The 17249-nt window shown below is 42.6% G+C and overlaps 6 protein-coding genes across 8 annotated transcripts in view; 2 read left to right on the top strand and 4 right to left on the bottom strand.

Annotated features, from left to right (window-relative positions):
- Positions 1-1950, bottom strand: part of LOC139816647 (uncharacterized) — a 33928-nt gene extending 31978 nt beyond the window's left edge. The window contains exons 1-2 of the mRNA XM_071784297.1: positions 1809-1950; positions 324-1366 (exon numbers count right to left, since the gene is read on the bottom strand). Coding sequence (XP_071640398.1) covers positions 324-1366; positions 1809-1901 — 1136 coding nt within the window. The 5' untranslated portion in view covers positions 1902-1950. The remainder of the gene's footprint in view (positions 1-323; positions 1367-1808) is intronic.
- A 413-nt stretch (positions 1951-2363) lies between these two features.
- On the bottom strand, positions 2364-3357 carry LOC139816653 (uncharacterized). 2 transcript variants are annotated; one of them, XM_071784305.1, is made up of 2 exons: positions 3231-3357; positions 2364-3073 (listed from the first exon to the last, which is right to left on the bottom strand). In XM_071784305.1, the coding sequence occupies exon 2, from the start codon at positions 2931-2933 to the stop codon at positions 2454-2456; it is 480 nt and encodes a 159-aa protein (XP_071640406.1). In that variant the 5' UTR covers positions 2934-3073; positions 3231-3357; the 3' UTR covers positions 2364-2453. The 2 variants fall into 2 exon arrangements, with proteins under 2 accessions (XP_071640406.1, XP_071640404.1); XM_071784303.1 differs by having other exon boundaries at positions 3143-3297.
- A 152-nt stretch (positions 3358-3509) lies between these two features.
- On the top strand, positions 3510-8488 carry Calr (calreticulin). Its single transcript, XM_071784300.1, has 8 exons — positions 3510-3695; positions 5440-5544; positions 5633-5836; positions 6211-6362; positions 6625-6891; positions 6983-7219; positions 7356-7502; positions 7703-8488. The coding sequence occupies exons 1-8, from the start codon at positions 3611-3613 to the stop codon at positions 7718-7720; spliced, it is 1215 nt and encodes a 404-aa protein (XP_071640401.1). The 5' UTR covers positions 3510-3610; the 3' UTR covers positions 7721-8488.
- Positions 8489-8971: 483 nt separating this feature from the next.
- Positions 8972-12571, bottom strand: LOC139816648 (E3 ubiquitin-protein ligase TRIM23). Of its 2 annotated transcripts, none has more exons than XM_071784298.1 (6): positions 12178-12571; positions 11271-11858; positions 11087-11195; positions 10511-10884; positions 9845-10213; positions 8972-9676 (listed from the first exon to the last, which is right to left on the bottom strand). In XM_071784298.1, exons 1-6 carry the CDS (start codon positions 12253-12255, stop codon positions 9518-9520), a joined length of 1677 nt encoding a protein of 558 aa, XP_071640399.1. In that variant the 5' UTR covers positions 12256-12571; the 3' UTR covers positions 8972-9517. The 2 variants fall into 2 exon arrangements, with proteins under 2 accessions (XP_071640399.1, XP_071640400.1); XM_071784299.1 differs by having other exon boundaries at positions 11271-11831; positions 12178-12569.
- Positions 12572-13026: 455 nt separating this feature from the next.
- Gem2 (Gemin 2) lies at positions 13027-15442 on the top strand. The gene is made up of 5 exons (XM_071784302.1): positions 13027-13379; positions 13744-13831; positions 13900-14058; positions 14141-14419; positions 15268-15442. The coding sequence occupies exons 1-5, from the start codon at positions 13273-13275 to the stop codon at positions 15358-15360; spliced, it is 726 nt and encodes a 241-aa protein (XP_071640403.1). The 5' UTR covers positions 13027-13272; the 3' UTR covers positions 15361-15442.
- On the bottom strand, positions 15014-17067 carry LOC139816654 (ubiquitin-like protein 4A). The gene is made up of 3 exons (XM_071784306.1): positions 16585-17067; positions 16151-16256; positions 15014-15966 (listed from the first exon to the last, which is right to left on the bottom strand). The coding sequence occupies exons 1-3, from the start codon at positions 16630-16632 to the stop codon at positions 15665-15667; spliced, it is 456 nt and encodes a 151-aa protein (XP_071640407.1). The 5' UTR covers positions 16633-17067; the 3' UTR covers positions 15014-15664.
- Between the last annotated feature and the right edge of the window lie 182 nt (positions 17068-17249).

Genomic DNA, 17249 nt, shown 5'->3' with positions numbered 1-17249 from the left:
ATAACTATCACGGCATAAGCCATGAGCTGTTCAAACTTTTTCCGCTGTTAAATTAAAGCACTCTACAAACTTATGTATAACAATATGTTTCGAGAATCAATCATATTTGCAGACTTTTAATTAATTATATTTTAATTTCTATAGCAATAAAATTAAGTTGTTAAAATTGGCAACAGACATTAATTGTTCTTATTTATTGTCTTTGTTATTATTATTGAAATAATAAAGTTCATTAATGTATATATAATCATAATAACAATTAATATATTTACGGAAAATATCTATTGAGAAAGTAATTGGCAAATAATAATATGTTAAACTACCTGTGCTCCTTATTATTGTCTTGATAAGACCTGTCGACCTGTTCTACAATGTCAATTATCTTCTCGCTAGATCCCGCTGCATCGACCACTTCTTTCTTTCTATTAATCATTTTCTCGCGCTGTGATAGAATGGTCGAGCTTGAAATGTCCTCGAAAGTATCATTTGCATATCCGCTTTCAGCCATCAGACCTCTCAAACTGTTTGAAGCTGTCACAGAATCGTTTCCATCTGTTGGACGTTTAGAGTCCTCGAGAACGGAGTCTCCAATTTTAGAATTTTCTTCGGCACGGGAAAGTTCCGAAATAATTTCACTGCCGTTCTCCATCGTGCTGATCGACTCCTCGACAACGCCATCGTCGCGCAAAGATCCCGCATCGTTCGTATCGTCTTGAACTTTAGAATCCACCTCTTTCGGAGTTTTCGTGATCGTTTTATCCTCGATCGAATGCTTTTTCAGGTCGAGGCGTACCATGGAAATTTTCTCGTTCGATTTTCCAGACAATCTCAAGCGCTTCGCGATCGACGAATTGTCAGACGGCGCTTTCCCCCTCGAGATTTCAGATGATTTGACGGATTCCCTTCTTCCCTCGGACCTCGCAGCCGTTCTCGTTCTCACCTCGCGTCCGGAAGACCTGTCGCTGACCGTGGAAGAGTTTCGCCGCGACGTTTTCGAGCGCGACAGTGATTTTGACGGAGTCACCGAGTCATCAAGTACGCTTTCGATCAAACTGTTCTCCTGAATTGTCATTATGTCCGAGGTAAGACTTTCATGCTTTCTTGCGGAACGCGGCGATTTATCGTCTAATGGCACTGCGACATCAAGATCGATCTCGGCGACGTCTTCGGCAGGTCTAAACGGGTCTGCTTTGTCCGGCGTCAACCTCTCACTCTTCGACAAAAGTTTCGTTTCCTCCGGGTGTCCTTCGAATCGAGTATCCGGCATTTTTATGTTGATCTTAGACCTCATGGCTTTCCTCGGTGATTCCGCCGAGGGATTCTCCGAAGGAACTATGGAAACGCTGCTTATCGAGCTGTCCGAGTCCTAGAATTACAGAGTATTACTTTAATGTCACAACTACTGCTACTTTCTTTTCAAAAAGTTTAATCACAATCCAATTATCTCTCTGAAATATTAGAATTAAATGACAGGATGTTACACAGAATGTTAGAAATAAAAATATATATTGTATGTTACGAAAATGTAAAATGCAGCTGAACTACAATAGCGACTTAAAATTATTTGATTTTTCTTTAGCATCTGGGAAAATTATAATTTTAAATAATGGGACATATAGAAATGAAAAAATATGTATTGTACATTACAAAAATATAAAATGCAGCTAAACTACATTAGCGGATTTAAAAATATTCAATTTTTCTTTACAATATCATAATTTTAATATTAATTTTTTAACACTAGAAAATTTATTTTACAGACTGGACTCCCACAGGCTATTTTGTTTTCTTTTCTTTGGAATATTCACCTCTTTCCATTTCTGCTCCTTGCGTTTCGTCTTGTATTTCTCCTCGATCTCTTTCAGGCGCGCCAGTGCCGCGTTCGCTTTCGAGGAGAGCATTTTTCATCTTTTTCTTTTCCTTTAGATCCCTTTTATGTTCAGTCGCTAAATTTAGCTAACAAACTCTCTGCTGTTAGCTCGATGTACATCACTTGTAAATTTCAATTATTCACGAGGCAACGAGAGGCGAGTACCTTGATTTTGAAGTGAGTCACGGTAAGTTATTGTATTCGTTCTCGCCATGCCAAGTTTGCTTTCTCGTTGCCGAGGAAACGCTTGATATATATATCGACGGCCATCGAGAGTCCATTTAGGCCCATTAAATGCGAAATGTACGTATACAGAAATATTTATAGGCAATCTTTATCGCGCTTTCGAGGTACGAATGAAATCTCGATAACGATCGCTTAATTACATTTATACAAAGAACTTAAATATTTATTGATAAGGGTATGGCGTGACATGCATATTTCAAACGTTCTGTCAATCTTTTATTAGTTAAAAATATCAAAAAGGTTACAGTGTTAATCGACGTTAATGAAACTGGCCCATAAGAGGTAAATAGCTACAGCTTCAAAAGATGCATGATGGGCCTTTTTGAGTGTCAATCTCTTACATATCTTCTTCCGAATCAATCCCTTCATAGTCTGTCGCCTCCTCCGATGGATCGGCTACCTCTTCCGAATCAATCTCTTCATGGTCTGTCGTCTCTTCCGATGAATCGGCTACCTCTTCTGAATCAATCTCTTCATGGTCTGTCTCCTCCGATGGATCGGCTACTTCTTCCGAATCAAACTCTTCATGGTCTGTCGTCTCCTCCGATGAATCGGCTACCTCTTCCGAATCCATCTCTTCATGGTCTGTCGTCCCCTCCGATGGATCGGCTACCTCTTCCGAATCAATCTCTTCATGGTCTGTCGCCTCCTCCGATGGATCGGCTATCATGGGCACTGGCAAATGCGCCATGGTCGGGTGCAAAGTCACCAAACCCTGAATTATCTCCACAAGTGCGGAGATGACACGACAGAGACTCCTCGCCTGTTCAGTTTGATACAAAAAATACTGATATTGCTGATGTCGAAAGGGATCCATTTTCTCTTAGGTATTCAATAAAGGTGTTCTCTGTGAGGTGTGTCTCCTCTGGTTGGACCCCTCCCTTTGGAAGGAGAACTTCTTTACCCTTATAGTTGCCACTTAGCAGCACCGGGGGTTAGGACAATGTATTTCAACACCTAAAGAACCAAAAAGTTTAAAGAACAATCTTGCTTTTGACGCCGGGTTTCATTATACGCGTAAAATACCTAATAACGATCGAGAACTGAAACAGAGAAATCAGGAAAACTGAAAGGGCCGCCAGCGAATTTTCCTCTCCAAGAAATTGCGAAATACCTTCGTGACCTTCGGCAACGGCGGGAAATTCCTTCGGCAACTCAATCGGTCTAAGCTCGGCCGCTTCTTCAGAGTCCGGTTTTCTTCTGCCGCTGTGCGTATCGACGCCGGATAAGCGGCTGCGCGACAAATCAGCGCTGACGTAGTTTCGCGCGGCGCCGCGGCGCGGCGCGGCGCACCGCCTGGTAAGCGTGGTCGGCGCCGATTGGCCGGCGCGCCTCCGCCAATCGGCGCCCTCCATCTGTCTACCTCGACGGCCGCTAAACTCACCAACCACGTCCGCGGAGCGGGCATTATCGGCCAGTTCGTCGTGGTGGCAGGTACATTTACGTAGTCGTCGGTTTCCTCGGACTCACGTCGTCCTCATCGGCGTCCGAATAATGCGGTCCCTCTGCGCATTCGTCGTTCTCCTAGCCCTCTCCGCGGCTACGGCGGAGGTGTATCTGGACGAGAAGTTCAGCGATGGTGAGTAGACGCTATTCATATTCATTTTCTCGAAGGAGACCGGGCCCGGCGCGGTCGCGAAGAACCGTTCACGCGCGGCGGCGGCGGCGGCGGTAGCAACGGCGGCGGCTTCTCCCTTTTGCCACGAAGACCGTCGCCAATCGGGGGCCCCGCGGTCTCGCGACGAACCACACCCTCGCTTTATCCTCGCCGAGGCGCGTTCTCCCGTACCTTCCTTCCTTCCGCGACCGCGACAGGGGGAAACGCCGGCCGGAGAAACGAAGATCATGGGAACGCGACGACGTGTCGCGCAGGGAAGGACGTGGACGCGGCACGGCAGCGGCCTCTCCTTGGTAACCGCACGCCCTGCCGCGTTCCGTCGCTCCGTTCCGTCCCGCCGCCGGCCGACCGTCGCTCGTCCACGTATCTCTCGCGCGAGATCGCTCTCGCGACAGTTAACACGCGGGGAATCGTCAAGGAGCGTGTCCGTGACACATCGTGCTTCCGCCATATCGGCCATATGTGCGCCGGGGAAAAAGAGAGAGAGAGAGAGAGAGAAAAAGAAACAGGACGGACGGACGGACGGGCGGACGGGCGAGGAAAGGATCGAGAGAGGCTGAGGCGAGCGACACGCAGTCGGAAGCGTCGTGTCTCCCCACGTCTCTCGTGGCACGTCGCCGCCGTCGCCTACATGACGCCGCACAGATCGATCCGTCGATCTGTGCGCTCGACCGCCGGAGCGGCGAACCGCGCGACCGCGGATCGGAGCAACTCCGCTTTTCGGGGACCCCAAGGAACTCCGAACTCCGATCCCGAGGCGAGATCGCGAGCTCTACAGGTCCGTTCGCGTCACCACGTAACTCCCTACGCCTCCTCTTCCCTGCGCCTCCATTCCGTTTTTCTCTCTTTCTCTCTCCCTCTCGCTCTTTCTTTCTCCGTCTATTTCGCTCGCGCGAAGCCTCCGCGCCGAGACTGTCTCGCTCCGAGTGCGGAAAATATGAACGGATTTTCCCGTTAAATTCAGGATCCAGCAGGCAAGCGAGAGAATTCCTTTTGCACTTTGCCCTTCTTTAAGTGCGCAAGATATGAAAGAATGATGATGACATGGACCTTGATTTCCTTTCTTGTAGCTTTTTTTTTTGCGCGTCGAGTGGACAGGGATACTCCGATCTCGGATGGACGGAGGAAAAAGATTACAACCCGCGTTCGTTTATTCCCGTTACACCGTAACGTGTATCATAACAATTTTATTTTCCCAATAGTTCCCAATGTGAATAAACGAACGCGGGCAAAGAGGAAACAGATCTCTTATGTTTACCGGTGACAATGGAAGCGCGATGATTTAGTTAGCTTCGTTTTTTCTCACCTCTCTTGTGTATCTCGCTGAAATTAAATGTTATCTTTTCGCTTCTCGACAGCCGGTACAGTTATATCGTTGCCTTCTTAATTTTTAACCGGTTCTCAACCCCCACTTCGTTCATCTTCTCGCTCGGGGACGCGGTAGGGATAAACGTATCTGCGAACACGTTGCCGCTTTATATTAATTGTTTCAAATGAATTGAGATTTCGAGAAATACATGCAATTTGTCTCGTATGATAAAATATATTAAAATAAAGAGATATTGAAATCTTGATTAAATATATATATATATATATATATATATATATATATATCTTGTTTAAATAAATTGGATGCATATTTAGTTAGTAAAATATACGTAAAAAATTGTTTTATTGATTCACGAAAGAATTGTCAATATTTCAGATTCATGGGAAAAGAATTGGATCTATTCCGAGCATCCCGGCAAGGAGTTCGGAAAGTTCGTTTTAAGCTACGGAAAGTTCTGGAACGATCAAGAAAATGATAAAGGTACTTGAAAAGAAACACAGATAATTCCTTACAAAGGAATGTCAAGTTCGCTTATGTAACGAGCCTATCTTTGTCAAATTTTGCTCAGGTATCCAGACGTCGCAAGACGCGAGGTTTTACGCTCTCAGTAGGAAATTTACTCCGTTTAGCAACAAGGACAAGACCCTTGTTGTTCAGTTTACCGTGAAACACGAACAGAACATCGACTGCGGAGGCGGATATGTTAAAGTGTTCGACTGTTCTCTCGACCAGAAGGATATGCATGGCGAGAGCCCGTACGAAATCATGTTTGGTAAGTTTTCTTATCAGAACTATGCTGTTGATAACGAATAATCAGATCCCGAGCCTAAGAGTCACTGGTCATACAACCAGTGTGTGACAAGTGCTATAGGAACTCGGAGAGAAATACTCTTTCATTATGCCCTGTGATATAGTTATTGTACGTATCGCAGGCACCAGAAAAGATACATTCATTACGGAAACTAATTAGCTTAGATAAAGCTTGAGTTACCTTGCGTAACGACAACTTCACCTAATTTAGAAATAATGACATGCGAAATACCGGAAATACGTGCAAAAAATTATATTTATGCATATATTGTGCATAAATATGTATATTTATTAGTTATTGATTTCAAAACTATGTGATATATTTTGTTTCTTTAGGACCGGATATTTGTGGACCTGGAACTAAGAAGGTCCACGTTATCTTCAGTTACAAAGGGCAGAACCTTTTAATCAACAAAGATATTCGTTGCAAAGACGACATTTACACGCATTTGTACACTCTAATTGTCAAACCCGATAACACCTATCAGGTAAATATGCGCTATGTTCGTGTAAAGTTGCAGTCATTGTAAGTGCTATCGAACCTAGAGTCACATGTTCTCACTGATTGCCGTGGAGGATAGGTGCTACAGGATCTCGTAGAGCAAAGATTATCTTGTTTGTTGACTGTATAGGGAGTGATACCGCTCACTATATGCATACGGCAAAGATCAACACGTCGATAATATCGCTACTTTGCCAGACGAAAAATTATCTTGTTCGACGATTCTTCAACAAAATCAAATTTTTCAGGTGCTTATTGACAACGAGGAAGTGGAATCCGGCGAGTTGGAGGCAGATTGGAGCTTCCTACCTCCGAAAAAGGTTAAGGATCCATCTCAGAGCAAGCCTGCCGATTGGGATGACAAACCCAGTATCGATGATCCCAATGATAAGAAGCCTGAGGATTGGGACAAGCCCGAGCATATTCCCGACCCCGAAGCGGTGAAACCTGAGGATTGGGACGACGAGATGGACGGAGAATGGGAAGCGCCCATGATCGATAATCCTGATTACAAGGTCCGTACACTGAGACTGACGTGCATTCGAAGGATTTGTCAGGTCACTTCCTTCATCTATCGTTACTTTTGAAATTATGTAATTTTTTCAGGGTGAATGGAAACCGAAACAAATCGAGAATCCCAACTACAAGGGACCCTGGATCCATCCCGAGATCGATAACCCCGAATACACACCCGATCCTGAATTGTACAAGCGTGACGAGATCTGCGCTATCGGTTTTGACCTGTGGCAAGTTAAGTCCGGTACCATTTTCGATAACGTTTTGATCACCGACGATCCGGAGGTCGCACGCAAATTCGGAGAGGAAGTCTGGAAACCTACTTTCGTAAGCATATTACAGTTTTTTTTCCTATCATTTATTTGTTACCGATATGATCAACTCATGATTAACTCGTCATTGATCTCTAAATTTTAAATGACAAACTAATTGGAAAATATTTTGCTTATTCCGTGAATCGTAGGAAGGTGAAAAGAAGATGAAGGAAGCGCAGGATGAGGAGGAGAGGAAGCGAAGAGATTTGGAGGCCAAGGAAAATGCAGATAATAAGGACGATGAGGACGATGAAGAAGTAGACGAGGAGGAGAACAGCATTCACCCAGATACCGATGTAAGTGTCAACTCTACGTACCTTACACGTCGTTAATAAGATTTTATGACTATACTGGCGCATGATGTTCATATCTTCTCTGATATCTGACGAGAAAAATTGGAATTCCTCGTTTCTGAATATAAACATTCCAATAGTTCCTTTCGATTTCGGTGCGAATCAACGATATTAACGACTTTGTTTTCTTGTTTATTTTGCAGGATCATGACGAATTGTAAATAAGTGTGTCGCATGTGGACACAAACACAGACTGTATTCCAGGAGCTACGTGGTCGCGACACGCACTAATTCCTCCCACAGGCACAAAATTTTAATCTGAAGACACACAATAGCAAGAGTGCAGGATAATACGATTACGTCGCCCGTCGCATTGTCCACGAGAGCATCACATTGAATTCTGTTTTAAGCTTCTGAAGCAAGTCTCGCCCGATTTTCTCAACGTTTCGCTAGTGTTTTTGGGCTTCGATCGCAGCGCCTAAAACATTCTTAGCCCAAGAAACTTTCTATTCGAGTGAGTCTATTATCCTGAAATATTACACACTTAAATCAAGTGATCGATATTTCTGCGAAGTGTGTGCTGGAATACGGAAGAACAAATATTAGAAATTAGAAAGAAAAAAAAAGAAGTGTAGAGAAGAAAGAAACGAGAAGAGAGTCGTATAAGCCCGTGTCCACCATCGGCGCAGCTCCACAAAAGACTCTAAGTTGTTCCGTTTTTGTTTGTCAAGTGTTTTTATATACATTAAAAAGTAATTGAGATGTAATTTAAATAACATGATGCTATTATATATAATATATACATTATTTCAATTTCCGTACAATGTACGCGCGCGTAATTCAAAGAAAGAGAAAACTCGCTCCAATGATAAGAAAAAACGTAAGAATGATAGATGTGTGCAAATGTGACCGAGTGATAACAATTGGTATGATTATGTATCAGAGGCAGTCCAATAACCATGTAATAAAATAAATAAGACTTTTCTAGATGTGCTCAGGCGTTTATTTTCGCGGGGTCTCAAGCGAAACCCAGTCCTGTTGCTGATCCATTTTCATCATTTGTAGCAATGTGTACGAATCGATTGTGCAAATAGCTTCCAGTTATTACCATTTGTATATGTACATACATGCATATACACGCTATTTTATTATATCATGTTCGCGTATGGTTAATCTTGTGTAATTCCACTTTTATATCGGAAAATAAACTGACATCATTTTTCTTCGAAACAACTATCTCGTGTGACTTACGAATTACTTTTTTCTTTTTTGGTATAGCGTGACTTAATAGAATAACAATCAAGACTTTTTAATCGACTCGATTGGCTCATCGTCATGAGAAATCGACCATTGGTTTTGGTCATATTAATCATCAAGATATTTCGACCATGGGTTTTAGTCCTTCTAAATTGATGTAATTTTGAAATGTATATATAAGCATCGGATTTAAATAATTTAATTTATTGCGAAAAATATTACCTCAGCCAGAGTCGAAATTCTTGATGATTAATCTGCCCAAAACTAATGATCGATTTGTCATGGCGATGATAGCCAATTGATTAAAAAGTCTTAATTGTTAATTATTTGTTGGCGTAATAAATGTACTTATTCGGTTTAATAGAACAAGTTTATCTCGTGAATTGACGAGCTAACAGATCTGCGACGATATAAGATAAATTTGTGACATTCGCTCACAGAGCGAATAAAAAAAAAAAGATTTACATTATAAATAACAAAAATAATAATTTTATCGAAGTATGGTCGACGTCGAAATGGTTGAGATACTACGTTTTGATGTAATTCTCCTACATGCGACATCCGATAGAATTTGTTTTGTGAAATAGTTAGAAAACAAATCATTTTCGACGTTGACTATACGTACAAATAACTTATTTTGCGTGATTTTTATCTACCTATCTAACTTCAGTCTGCTTCGTCCTTGCGTTTAAGTCGCCACTAATTAGCGTGAAACGTGTCTCCTCTTTTTCCATAATTAATTTTATAAAAGAAAGAAAATTCTATACGCATTGTGTCGAAAGCCAGTCGAGACCCTGCAATGTACCACTGGCATTGCTAACTAATGACGAGCCCTGAATGTGCCATATTCTCGCACAACAAAGTTTATGCAAGCCGAATACATCGATCAGCTCCTCCACGCTCGCACAGCCAGGAACGTCCTGTAAAAATATTTTTCTGATTGGAACTCTTATGCAATACAATCCAAATAATAATATAATTTGATTATATAATTAAATTACAATCGTATTATGCGATATCAACGTGAAAAAAATATTACATGTTATTGAACAAATTTTACGATGTAAATGAGAAAACGTTATATTTACCTGTTTATTAGCATAGATTAAAAGTAGAGCATCCTTCAATTCTCGTTCATAAAGTATCTTCGATAATTCTTTTCGTGCCTCTTCGAAGCGAGACCTGTCGCTAGCGTCAACCACGAAAATAATTGCTTGCGTGTTATGGTAGTAATGCTTCCACAGTGGCCTGAACTTTTGATGACCGCTGACGTCCCAGAGAGTAAATACAAGATTCATGTACTCCAAGCTTTCAACGTTGAAACCGATAGTGGGAATCGGTGGACTTGGCAGCGTGACGCCTCGCATGGCAGATAAAATGCTCGTTTTTCCTGCTCCATCTAATCCCAGGATCACTACGCGCATATCGATCTTCGTCCCAATGTGTATCCTGTTATCCTATCATAAAAATAAAGCGATAGAAAGAAATTTATGAAATGTGTTAAGATAAAAAGAAGATAAAATATTAGATAGAGCAAATCAGATAATTTAATACCACTGATTATTTTTGTTGAAAAAACTGAAAGTATTTGAAATACTAAAAAAAAAAACGAAGATCAATATATAAATTTACTAGAATTATTTTATAATATCGTTCTAAACCAAATTATTTAAAATAAAAAGGTTTATCCTACAATTTAAAAAACTATGGTAATCAGAATGTTATATAATTCAAAATAAAAATTATTTACGAACCCTGCTAAATATAATAGGAATGGAGGACTCGGGACTGAGAAAATCCGGTCCTAATTGCGCATAATGTTGCTGCTGTTGCTCCAATGTCGCCAGCACTTCCTTGACCTTTTCCGAGCTGCTCAACAACTTCCAGTCCTCGGAATCAAGTATGCTTTCGCATTGGATGCACACACCGGCCACTTGCGACCTCGTGGTCGTGAGATCCTTCTGCTGCTGCCTCAGCGCGCAAAGTCTACCGCGAGTCTCCGTCTCGATGTACGCCATCGCCGTTTTCTCCTGTTCGGCCAGAACAGCGCGTAATTCCTCAAAATGGTATCGTACTCTCCTCCTCGCATCTTCGATCGCCCAACCTTCCAATTCTTCGATTACTATTTCTGAAAATACAAGGATATAAATTGAAAAAATACGAAACGATGGAAATACGGTTTAGAAAACCGTTTAAAAATACTGAGAATTTTCAAACAATTTTTATTGAATTATTTTGGCCGTATATTCTTTTTTCTAAATCTAAATTGTATCTAATCTGAACAGATATAGTAGATACAATTTTAGAGAAAAAAAAAAGCAGACAAATACCTATCTTGTGTGCGGTATCTCTCATGCTCTCCATAAACTGAGTCATCTTCTGCAATGCCGCAATAATGGACTTTCTGATGTTCTCTGCTTCTTCCTCGACCAAAGCCGGCTATAATTTAAGACATAGATAAGATATGGCAGGAATGTACGGACATACAAAGAAGGAGATTATAGATGATGTTACCTTGTGGGTACTGTGTTTGCCGTACTCTTTGCATAAATAGCACATCAAGGAGTTGTGGCAGCCTTCTTGCGTACACGTGAACTCGGCCACGTGCGCCGTGTGTATCGGACAACGAGGCTTCTCGCGTGGCTTCTCCGACAGCGGCACGCGTCTGTGTTTGCCCAGCGTCTTGGACGAGTGAGTGGCGGTGTCGCAAGCCTCGCACAGATGCGTGGCACAGACCGTACAGTAGAGGACTGCGGTGTGCGCCTCATCCTCGTCGCAGGACAGATTCGACTGAAGCCTCTCGCGCTCCAGCACCAACGTTTTCTGACTGCTGGACTGCTCGAGTCGCTCGAGCAGCTCGATAAGCGCAAAGTTCTTCTTCAGGCTGTAGACGCTGTTCTCGTGGATGGCGGTGGGCTGCCGATCAAAGGGACACAGCAGAAACTGCTGCTCCGACATGCAAGTCCTCAACCGCAACAAGCACGAGTGGCACACCGTGTGCCCGCAGTGCAACAAACGCGGCACCTTCACGCCGTCCACCGTGAAAACCTCCTCGCAAACACGACATTCCAGCACCTGCCAATATTCCGCGCATCTTGTACGCTTAATCGAATAATGTACTTAAATCAAATCATCTTTAGCTTAATATATAAGCTTATGTATATAATTACTAAGTTCCTAATTGGAAGTTCAGTTTGACTTTGGGCGACGGCGATCAAATTCCAATGAATTCAATTGGCAAAATGCTTACAGTAAAATTTCCAACGATACAATTCGTCATTCCTAATCAATTAATTAATAAGAAAATTAACAATTCCATCCACGTTAACAAAATAATTGCAGGTATCAGGCAAGTTAATCGGAGTCTGATCGAAGTCGCCCTTGATGCCTTCTCCGTTTCTCGAATCCAGACGTTTCTTACGTTTGTTTTCGGCGCCGTTTTCAGCGAATGCTTCATGTATTTACTCAGTCGATTCGCGTCCTCGTCCATCGCGGCCATCCGACGTCCCGTGTCTCTCGTCCCGGAGTTCCGACTGCGATCGGACTGCTGATAGAGGTTAGCTTTAAATGGCAAAGTCCGCTCGGCGCCTGAAAGCTGGTTCAAATCGTTACGCCGGGGCGCGAGGAGACCGCGGAATGGCGCAGCGATGCCGTATATGGTTTTTACATTCTGATTTATTCGCGGATATTCTCCACCACCGAGTCCATCCGCTTCGTCCCTTTCACAAAAACGACTGCAATATACACATTGCACAATTTCCTACGATTTCCGTGACACTCCGCGTATTCCGTAATTCCGTGTCGTAGAGTTTCATAAATCTGACTTTCGTTCCTGATTGGCTAGCTCGTCTTACGGCGCACGGAAGGGGGGCAAGGCACTCTCCCTCTTCCATACGAAAAATCTACAAGTTGATTGGTCAAAAGCCGTGCAATAGTCAATCAATCACCAATCAACTTGCAACTTTTCTATAAGAGCGAAATTTACGCACGCGTTTCTCTCGCGAATGAATTCAAGATCAAGAATCGAATCCCTGATTCGCAAAACTTACATTCCAATTTCATTTTTAAAGTGTGTTATTTTTGTTCTTTGCAATATTCGCGCTCTTCTACAAGAAATACGCAAAACTACGCGAAAGACTCAGCTTTTCCCCCCTTCTTGATTTTCTTCATAAAATATAATAAAATATCCCCGAAATGTTCGTAAATGCCGTTCGCTGCAGTATCGAGAAGCGCTATCGAGAGTCGGTCTCGAAAATCGTATTTGTAAATATTTATTGGAAGGGGGGGGGGGAGAGAGTGCACGCTACAAATATTCTTATACATATTTTCTTCCTTTCGTTTCAATCGAGGTTTCAATTTTTTAATGTTAATTCCGAGACTCACTCTCGAATAGACGGAGACACCTTTGCGGACAGCCGCAGATGTTAATCGCGACGTGCCCCGTGAGAACCGCGCGGAGTTAACCTCACATTCGAACTTTGCGATCCGAAATGCAAGAATCTCCCACCGGCGAATTATGATGGATTTCCTGAAACAGCCGGCGTTTATAGTAGGAGATATCGACGAGGACATCAATCTGTCGGTGCCAGCTTCTTCCGGGGAGGAGTATATTAAACGAGTGGTGTAAGCTGGTGTCTTCTTCTCTCAGCTGCTCCTTCCCTTTCAGAAAAAGTGTATCTAAGGGGAATTGTATTGCAGCTCAATTCTTTTTATATATATATATATACATACATTCTCCTAAAGTTTTCACCTTTATTTTCTCAAACTGAATATAAGCTTTATTTATATGGTAAAAATAGAAAAAAAGTTTATATGTTGTAAATAAGAGATGTCAAGTCTCATGCTTTCTATGTTTTTTCTTCTTTTTTCTCACAAAACGGCAAACATATATCTTCTTTGTTGAAGAGAGATGGCTAATAATGAACACAGCACTTGCGATTGGGAAATAATAAGCTAACGATTAAATATTGTTTGATTGATGCTGCAGAATAGAAGCTAGACAATGTGCGGACGTAGTGGTGGCTGATTTGGATCCGTCGTGTATGAAAGAGCCCACCAAGGCTTACGTTGAGACCGTAAGTTTTAATTCCTAATAAATCACGCATAAATTTCACAACTATGGAGTCAATGTGACTGCTAAAAGTTAGCAGGGTGTGTTCAAGCGCCGGCAAGCCTCAAACCAACCGTGGAATGGCAGCAATATCAGGTTTCAGACTTCTCCAAGTTAAGACTGTACATAAGCCAACTGAAGGACGAGATACTGATAGGCAAGCGCAAGTGGAGACCACCTGACATTCATTTGGTATGTAGGTTTGAGTACACTTGTCTGAAACTTGAAATTTTAGAGTTATTTTGTTCAACTTGGCTTTTCTTCGACGTTGCAGCCAGACATAGACGATCAAAATGCTTGGGTCGGCTTCTGTTTAGGTAGCGAGGAGAAGATCAAACCTACATTGAATACCCTGTTCTGTTTTAATCAATCGAACGTGGAGCAAGTACTTGAATATCTGGTGCAATTCGTGGAGACTGAAAGGAAAATCGAATACATAATAGGCCAGTGGATCTATGCGTTACTCGCGATCTTGGAGCAACCATTGCAGCCCGACACTTGTTCCTGCCTGCGTTCATTAGCACGAGCGTGTTCCGTCATTCGCGCCGATTCTGTAATATTCATTATTTGATCAAGCTAATTCCGTTCTAACACATTGGAATTAAATCAACCAATATCGTTTTGTGCTTTGCCTTATTTATGACAACAGGCTTAATTCAATTGCTTTTTTATTCACACGATGTGCATTTGCAAAAAGTGCGTGCAAACATTTCAAGATCGAACGTGTTTCGATAACATAAAGAAAGATATATTCTTTAAACAAGTAAAAGATTAAAATGTTTATCCTTTTCTTTAATTCGAACTATGTAGTATGTGTAGTAAGTCTAAAAAGTCTATAAAAATTCAGGATAAGATTTAGTTGCATTTAATCCTAAAGGCATAGAGTACGAGTCAATATTTTTCGTCTAGAATGGTAAATGATAGAGAATAGATAAGAATAGAATGTTTTCATAAGATGGAATTTCCACTATTAAACTATAAAAAATATATTGGTTCCTTTAATTCCAAAGCATTAATTTTTAAATTTTCCAAAGAAAAGTTCAGTTAGATTATCGTTAGGAGCTGACATATTACTGATATTGTTAAAATAATATGGAGGAACGAAGAGAGGGGGGACAAGAGGGAAAGGCTTTCTATCAACGCTGAATTTCTATTAACAAAACATTTTTATTGCATAACTTCCTGTTTACGCTGCTGCTATGTCGTTCCCGATATTAGAAAAGGTTCAGGCGATAATAAAAACTCGCGTTTGTCGGATTACAAAATGTTGAGAAAATAAGACTGAACTTTTCTTCTATATCTAGCTCGTCGTCTCGTTAATATCTACAAAAGTCCACGTCAGAATTTACTAACGCCGTCTGTGCCATCTCGCTACTTCTCTTCTTTTCTTTTTTTTTTTAGAGAGAATTGGACGCGCAGGAACTAGGGGCGCTGAATTTATTCATCTGTCTAGTAGCGAGATACTTTCGTCAATTGGACTTGGCAGATCCTTGACAACTTCCCATCGTGCATATGATATAATTATTATGACGCGGTATGACATATACCTGTATACATACAACGATTTTTTTTTTTTTAATAAACTCCACACAAGATTATATCCTGACCTTAATTTCAAACGTAGAGAATAGTACAGTTAAGTTTCTCGAGTCTCGCTTAATCATTACGCATCGCGCATTAAATTACACAGTACCAATTATTAGAGGGGGGCTCGATATATAAGGCAATGCTTGAATTAAATAAACTCGTATTACAACAATCAATCGGTAAGCGAAAATTGGATAACCTTGAGTGATACTTAAGCTACGTTCTCTTGGTCCTGGAGCAACGCGGTGGCTAGTCTCTCTAGATCATCGTAACTAAGATTGTTCACTTTGTTTTTCAAGTCCTTTATCAGCTCGTTGACTATGGACTCGGTCTCGGACACCGTGTAGTACGGCCTGAGCACTCGCGAGACCTCTTCTCTCAGCAGATGAATGCCCGTTTTCTGTTGGGGTAAGGCCCTCGCCTCGCTGGAGCCCTCCTCCGCCTTCTTGATCACCAAGAGATTTAATTTACTGCCATCTTTGATTCCGGGATAAAAACTCAGCGGATTCTCGTCTGAAGTCACCAAACAGAAACGGTTATAGTGAGAAATTGTAACGATACCCAGGTAGCATTAATGTCTAAAAGACATCATAAAGATGTCTTTAAGATGCCAGAAATCTTAAAGATGTCTTTATGATGTCTTTTAGACATTAATTGCTACCTGGGTAACGCTAGATAAAACCTAGAATGTCCTTACCCGCCAAGGTCTTCCCAGTGAGCAACAATCTTTGTTGTGGTACATCGATGCCCAAGAGGTCGCTCACTTTGTGCTTCAACTCCAACACTGTCTCTGACGGTAATATCTAAAATCATGTGTATAACGATTTGAAGACAATTTCTACGACAAGATTCTCGAAAAAAAAAAGGAGACGTTCAAGACTTGAGAGGAAAAATAACTAAACGTTAGAAGAAAGACTCATCCGAAAGACGAACCATGGTTATCTTAATTTCTCGCTTAACGGACGTTCGAGCGCACAAAATTATTTAAGATAACGACGAAAGTCAACTTGGTTTCACGATTGCAAATATTAGTCGACGGCGAGGTTCAGATCACGGGAGGAAATCGCGGATGCCTCGCGGGGAAACGGAGGGAGGCGGTTGCGCCGCTCGACAGCCATGCCGTATACTCACGTCAACGACGCACTCTTTCCCCTGCAGCTTCTTCACGATCACTTTCATGATGAAGCGGCCGACGAGGGATCTCGCGCGCGAGAGTCTGGAGTCGGGGACGATGCGGACGACGCGCTTCGAACGCGCTTGGAAAGGACGCGCGCGTGTGCCCCAGGCGGGAAATTCAGGTTTCACGATGGAACAGCGGTGTCTCCGGCTGGATCGGCGAGGACTGGCGCATCTTACGCCGCCGGAGAGGTTATATTTTGCGTACGCACGACTCGCGGCGGCACGGCGTCATCGGCGTCATCGACTACCACCACCTCCTGCCAGTCCTGCCCCTGCCACGGGAACGGCGACGCGACGCGGGTATCGATACTGGCGTGACCGCCGCCCGAGCGGATATCGATAGCGACTCGTGACAATTCCTCCGATCGTCGGTGCACCTCACTCGCATGATACTCCGGTCTACTCCGGAGTCGACGTTGAGTCGTCGTTGAGCCCCTTCACGCGCGCGAATTTATGTCTCCCCGTTTTCCCTGCTCGACGCTCGACCTCCTTTCCTTCCCTCTCTCTCTCTCTCTCTCTCTTTTTTCTATCGCGGATCAGCCCTCTCTGCCTCTGCTCTCTGTCTCTCGGTTCTATGCAGTTCTATGCACGTCGGGGACGTCGGAGCGGTCGGAGTA

The sequence above is a fragment of the Temnothorax longispinosus genome, chromosome 7 (genome assembly GCF_030848805.1).
Source record: "Temnothorax longispinosus isolate EJ_2023e chromosome 7, Tlon_JGU_v1, whole genome shotgun sequence".
Classification (NCBI taxonomy): domain Eukaryota; kingdom Metazoa; phylum Arthropoda; class Insecta; order Hymenoptera; family Formicidae; genus Temnothorax; species Temnothorax longispinosus.
This window is presented reverse-complemented; position numbering and strand designations above follow the sequence as displayed.

Excerpts from the sequence above, each read along its gene's own strand:
- LOC139816653 (XM_071784305.1), bottom strand. The coding sequence starts at position 2,933 with ATGGATCCCTTTCGACATCAGCAATATCAGTATTTTTTGTATCAAACT.
- Calr (XM_071784300.1), top strand. The coding sequence starts at position 3,611 with ATGCGGTCCCTCTGCGCATTCGTCGTTCTCCTAGCCCTCTCCGCGGCT. Across the intron at positions 5,837-6,210 it reads CCCGTACGAAATCATGTTTG|GACCGGATATTTGTGGACCT; the intron begins GTAAGTTTTCTT and ends TTGTTTCTTTAG. Across the intron at positions 6,892-6,982 it reads TCGATAATCCTGATTACAAG|GGTGAATGGAAACCGAAACA; the intron begins GTCCGTACACTG and ends TAATTTTTTCAG.
- LOC139816648 (XM_071784298.1), bottom strand. The coding sequence starts at position 12,255 with ATGGCCGCGATGGACGAGGACGCGAATCGACTGAGTAAATACATGAAG. Across the intron at positions 11,196-11,270 it reads GCAAACACAGTACCCACAAG|CCGGCTTTGGTCGAGGAAGA; the intron begins GTAACATCATCT and ends CTTAAATTATAG. Across the intron at positions 9,677-9,844 it reads TAATCTATGCTAATAAACAG|GACGTTCCTGGCTGTGCGAG; the intron begins GTAAATATAACG and ends ATATTTTTACAG.
- Gem2 (XM_071784302.1), top strand. The coding sequence starts at position 13,273 with ATGATGGATTTCCTGAAACAGCCGGCGTTTATAGTAGGAGATATCGAC. Across the intron at positions 13,832-13,899 it reads CCAAGGCTTACGTTGAGACC|TTAGCAGGGTGTGTTCAAGC; the intron begins GTAAGTTTTAAT and ends GACTGCTAAAAG. Across the intron at positions 14,059-14,140 it reads GACCACCTGACATTCATTTG|CCAGACATAGACGATCAAAA; the intron begins GTATGTAGGTTT and ends TCGACGTTGCAG.
- LOC139816654 (XM_071784306.1), bottom strand. The coding sequence starts at position 16,632 with ATGAAAGTGATCGTGAAGAAGCTGCAGGGGAAAGAGTGCGTCGTTGAC. Across the intron at positions 16,257-16,584 it reads GGAAAGAGTGCGTCGTTGAC|ATATTACCGTCAGAGACAGT; the intron begins GTGAGTATACGG and ends ACATGATTTTAG. Across the intron at positions 15,967-16,150 it reads CACTGGGAAGACCTTGGCGG|ACGAGAATCCGCTGAGTTTT; the intron begins GTAAGGACATTC and ends TGGTGACTTCAG.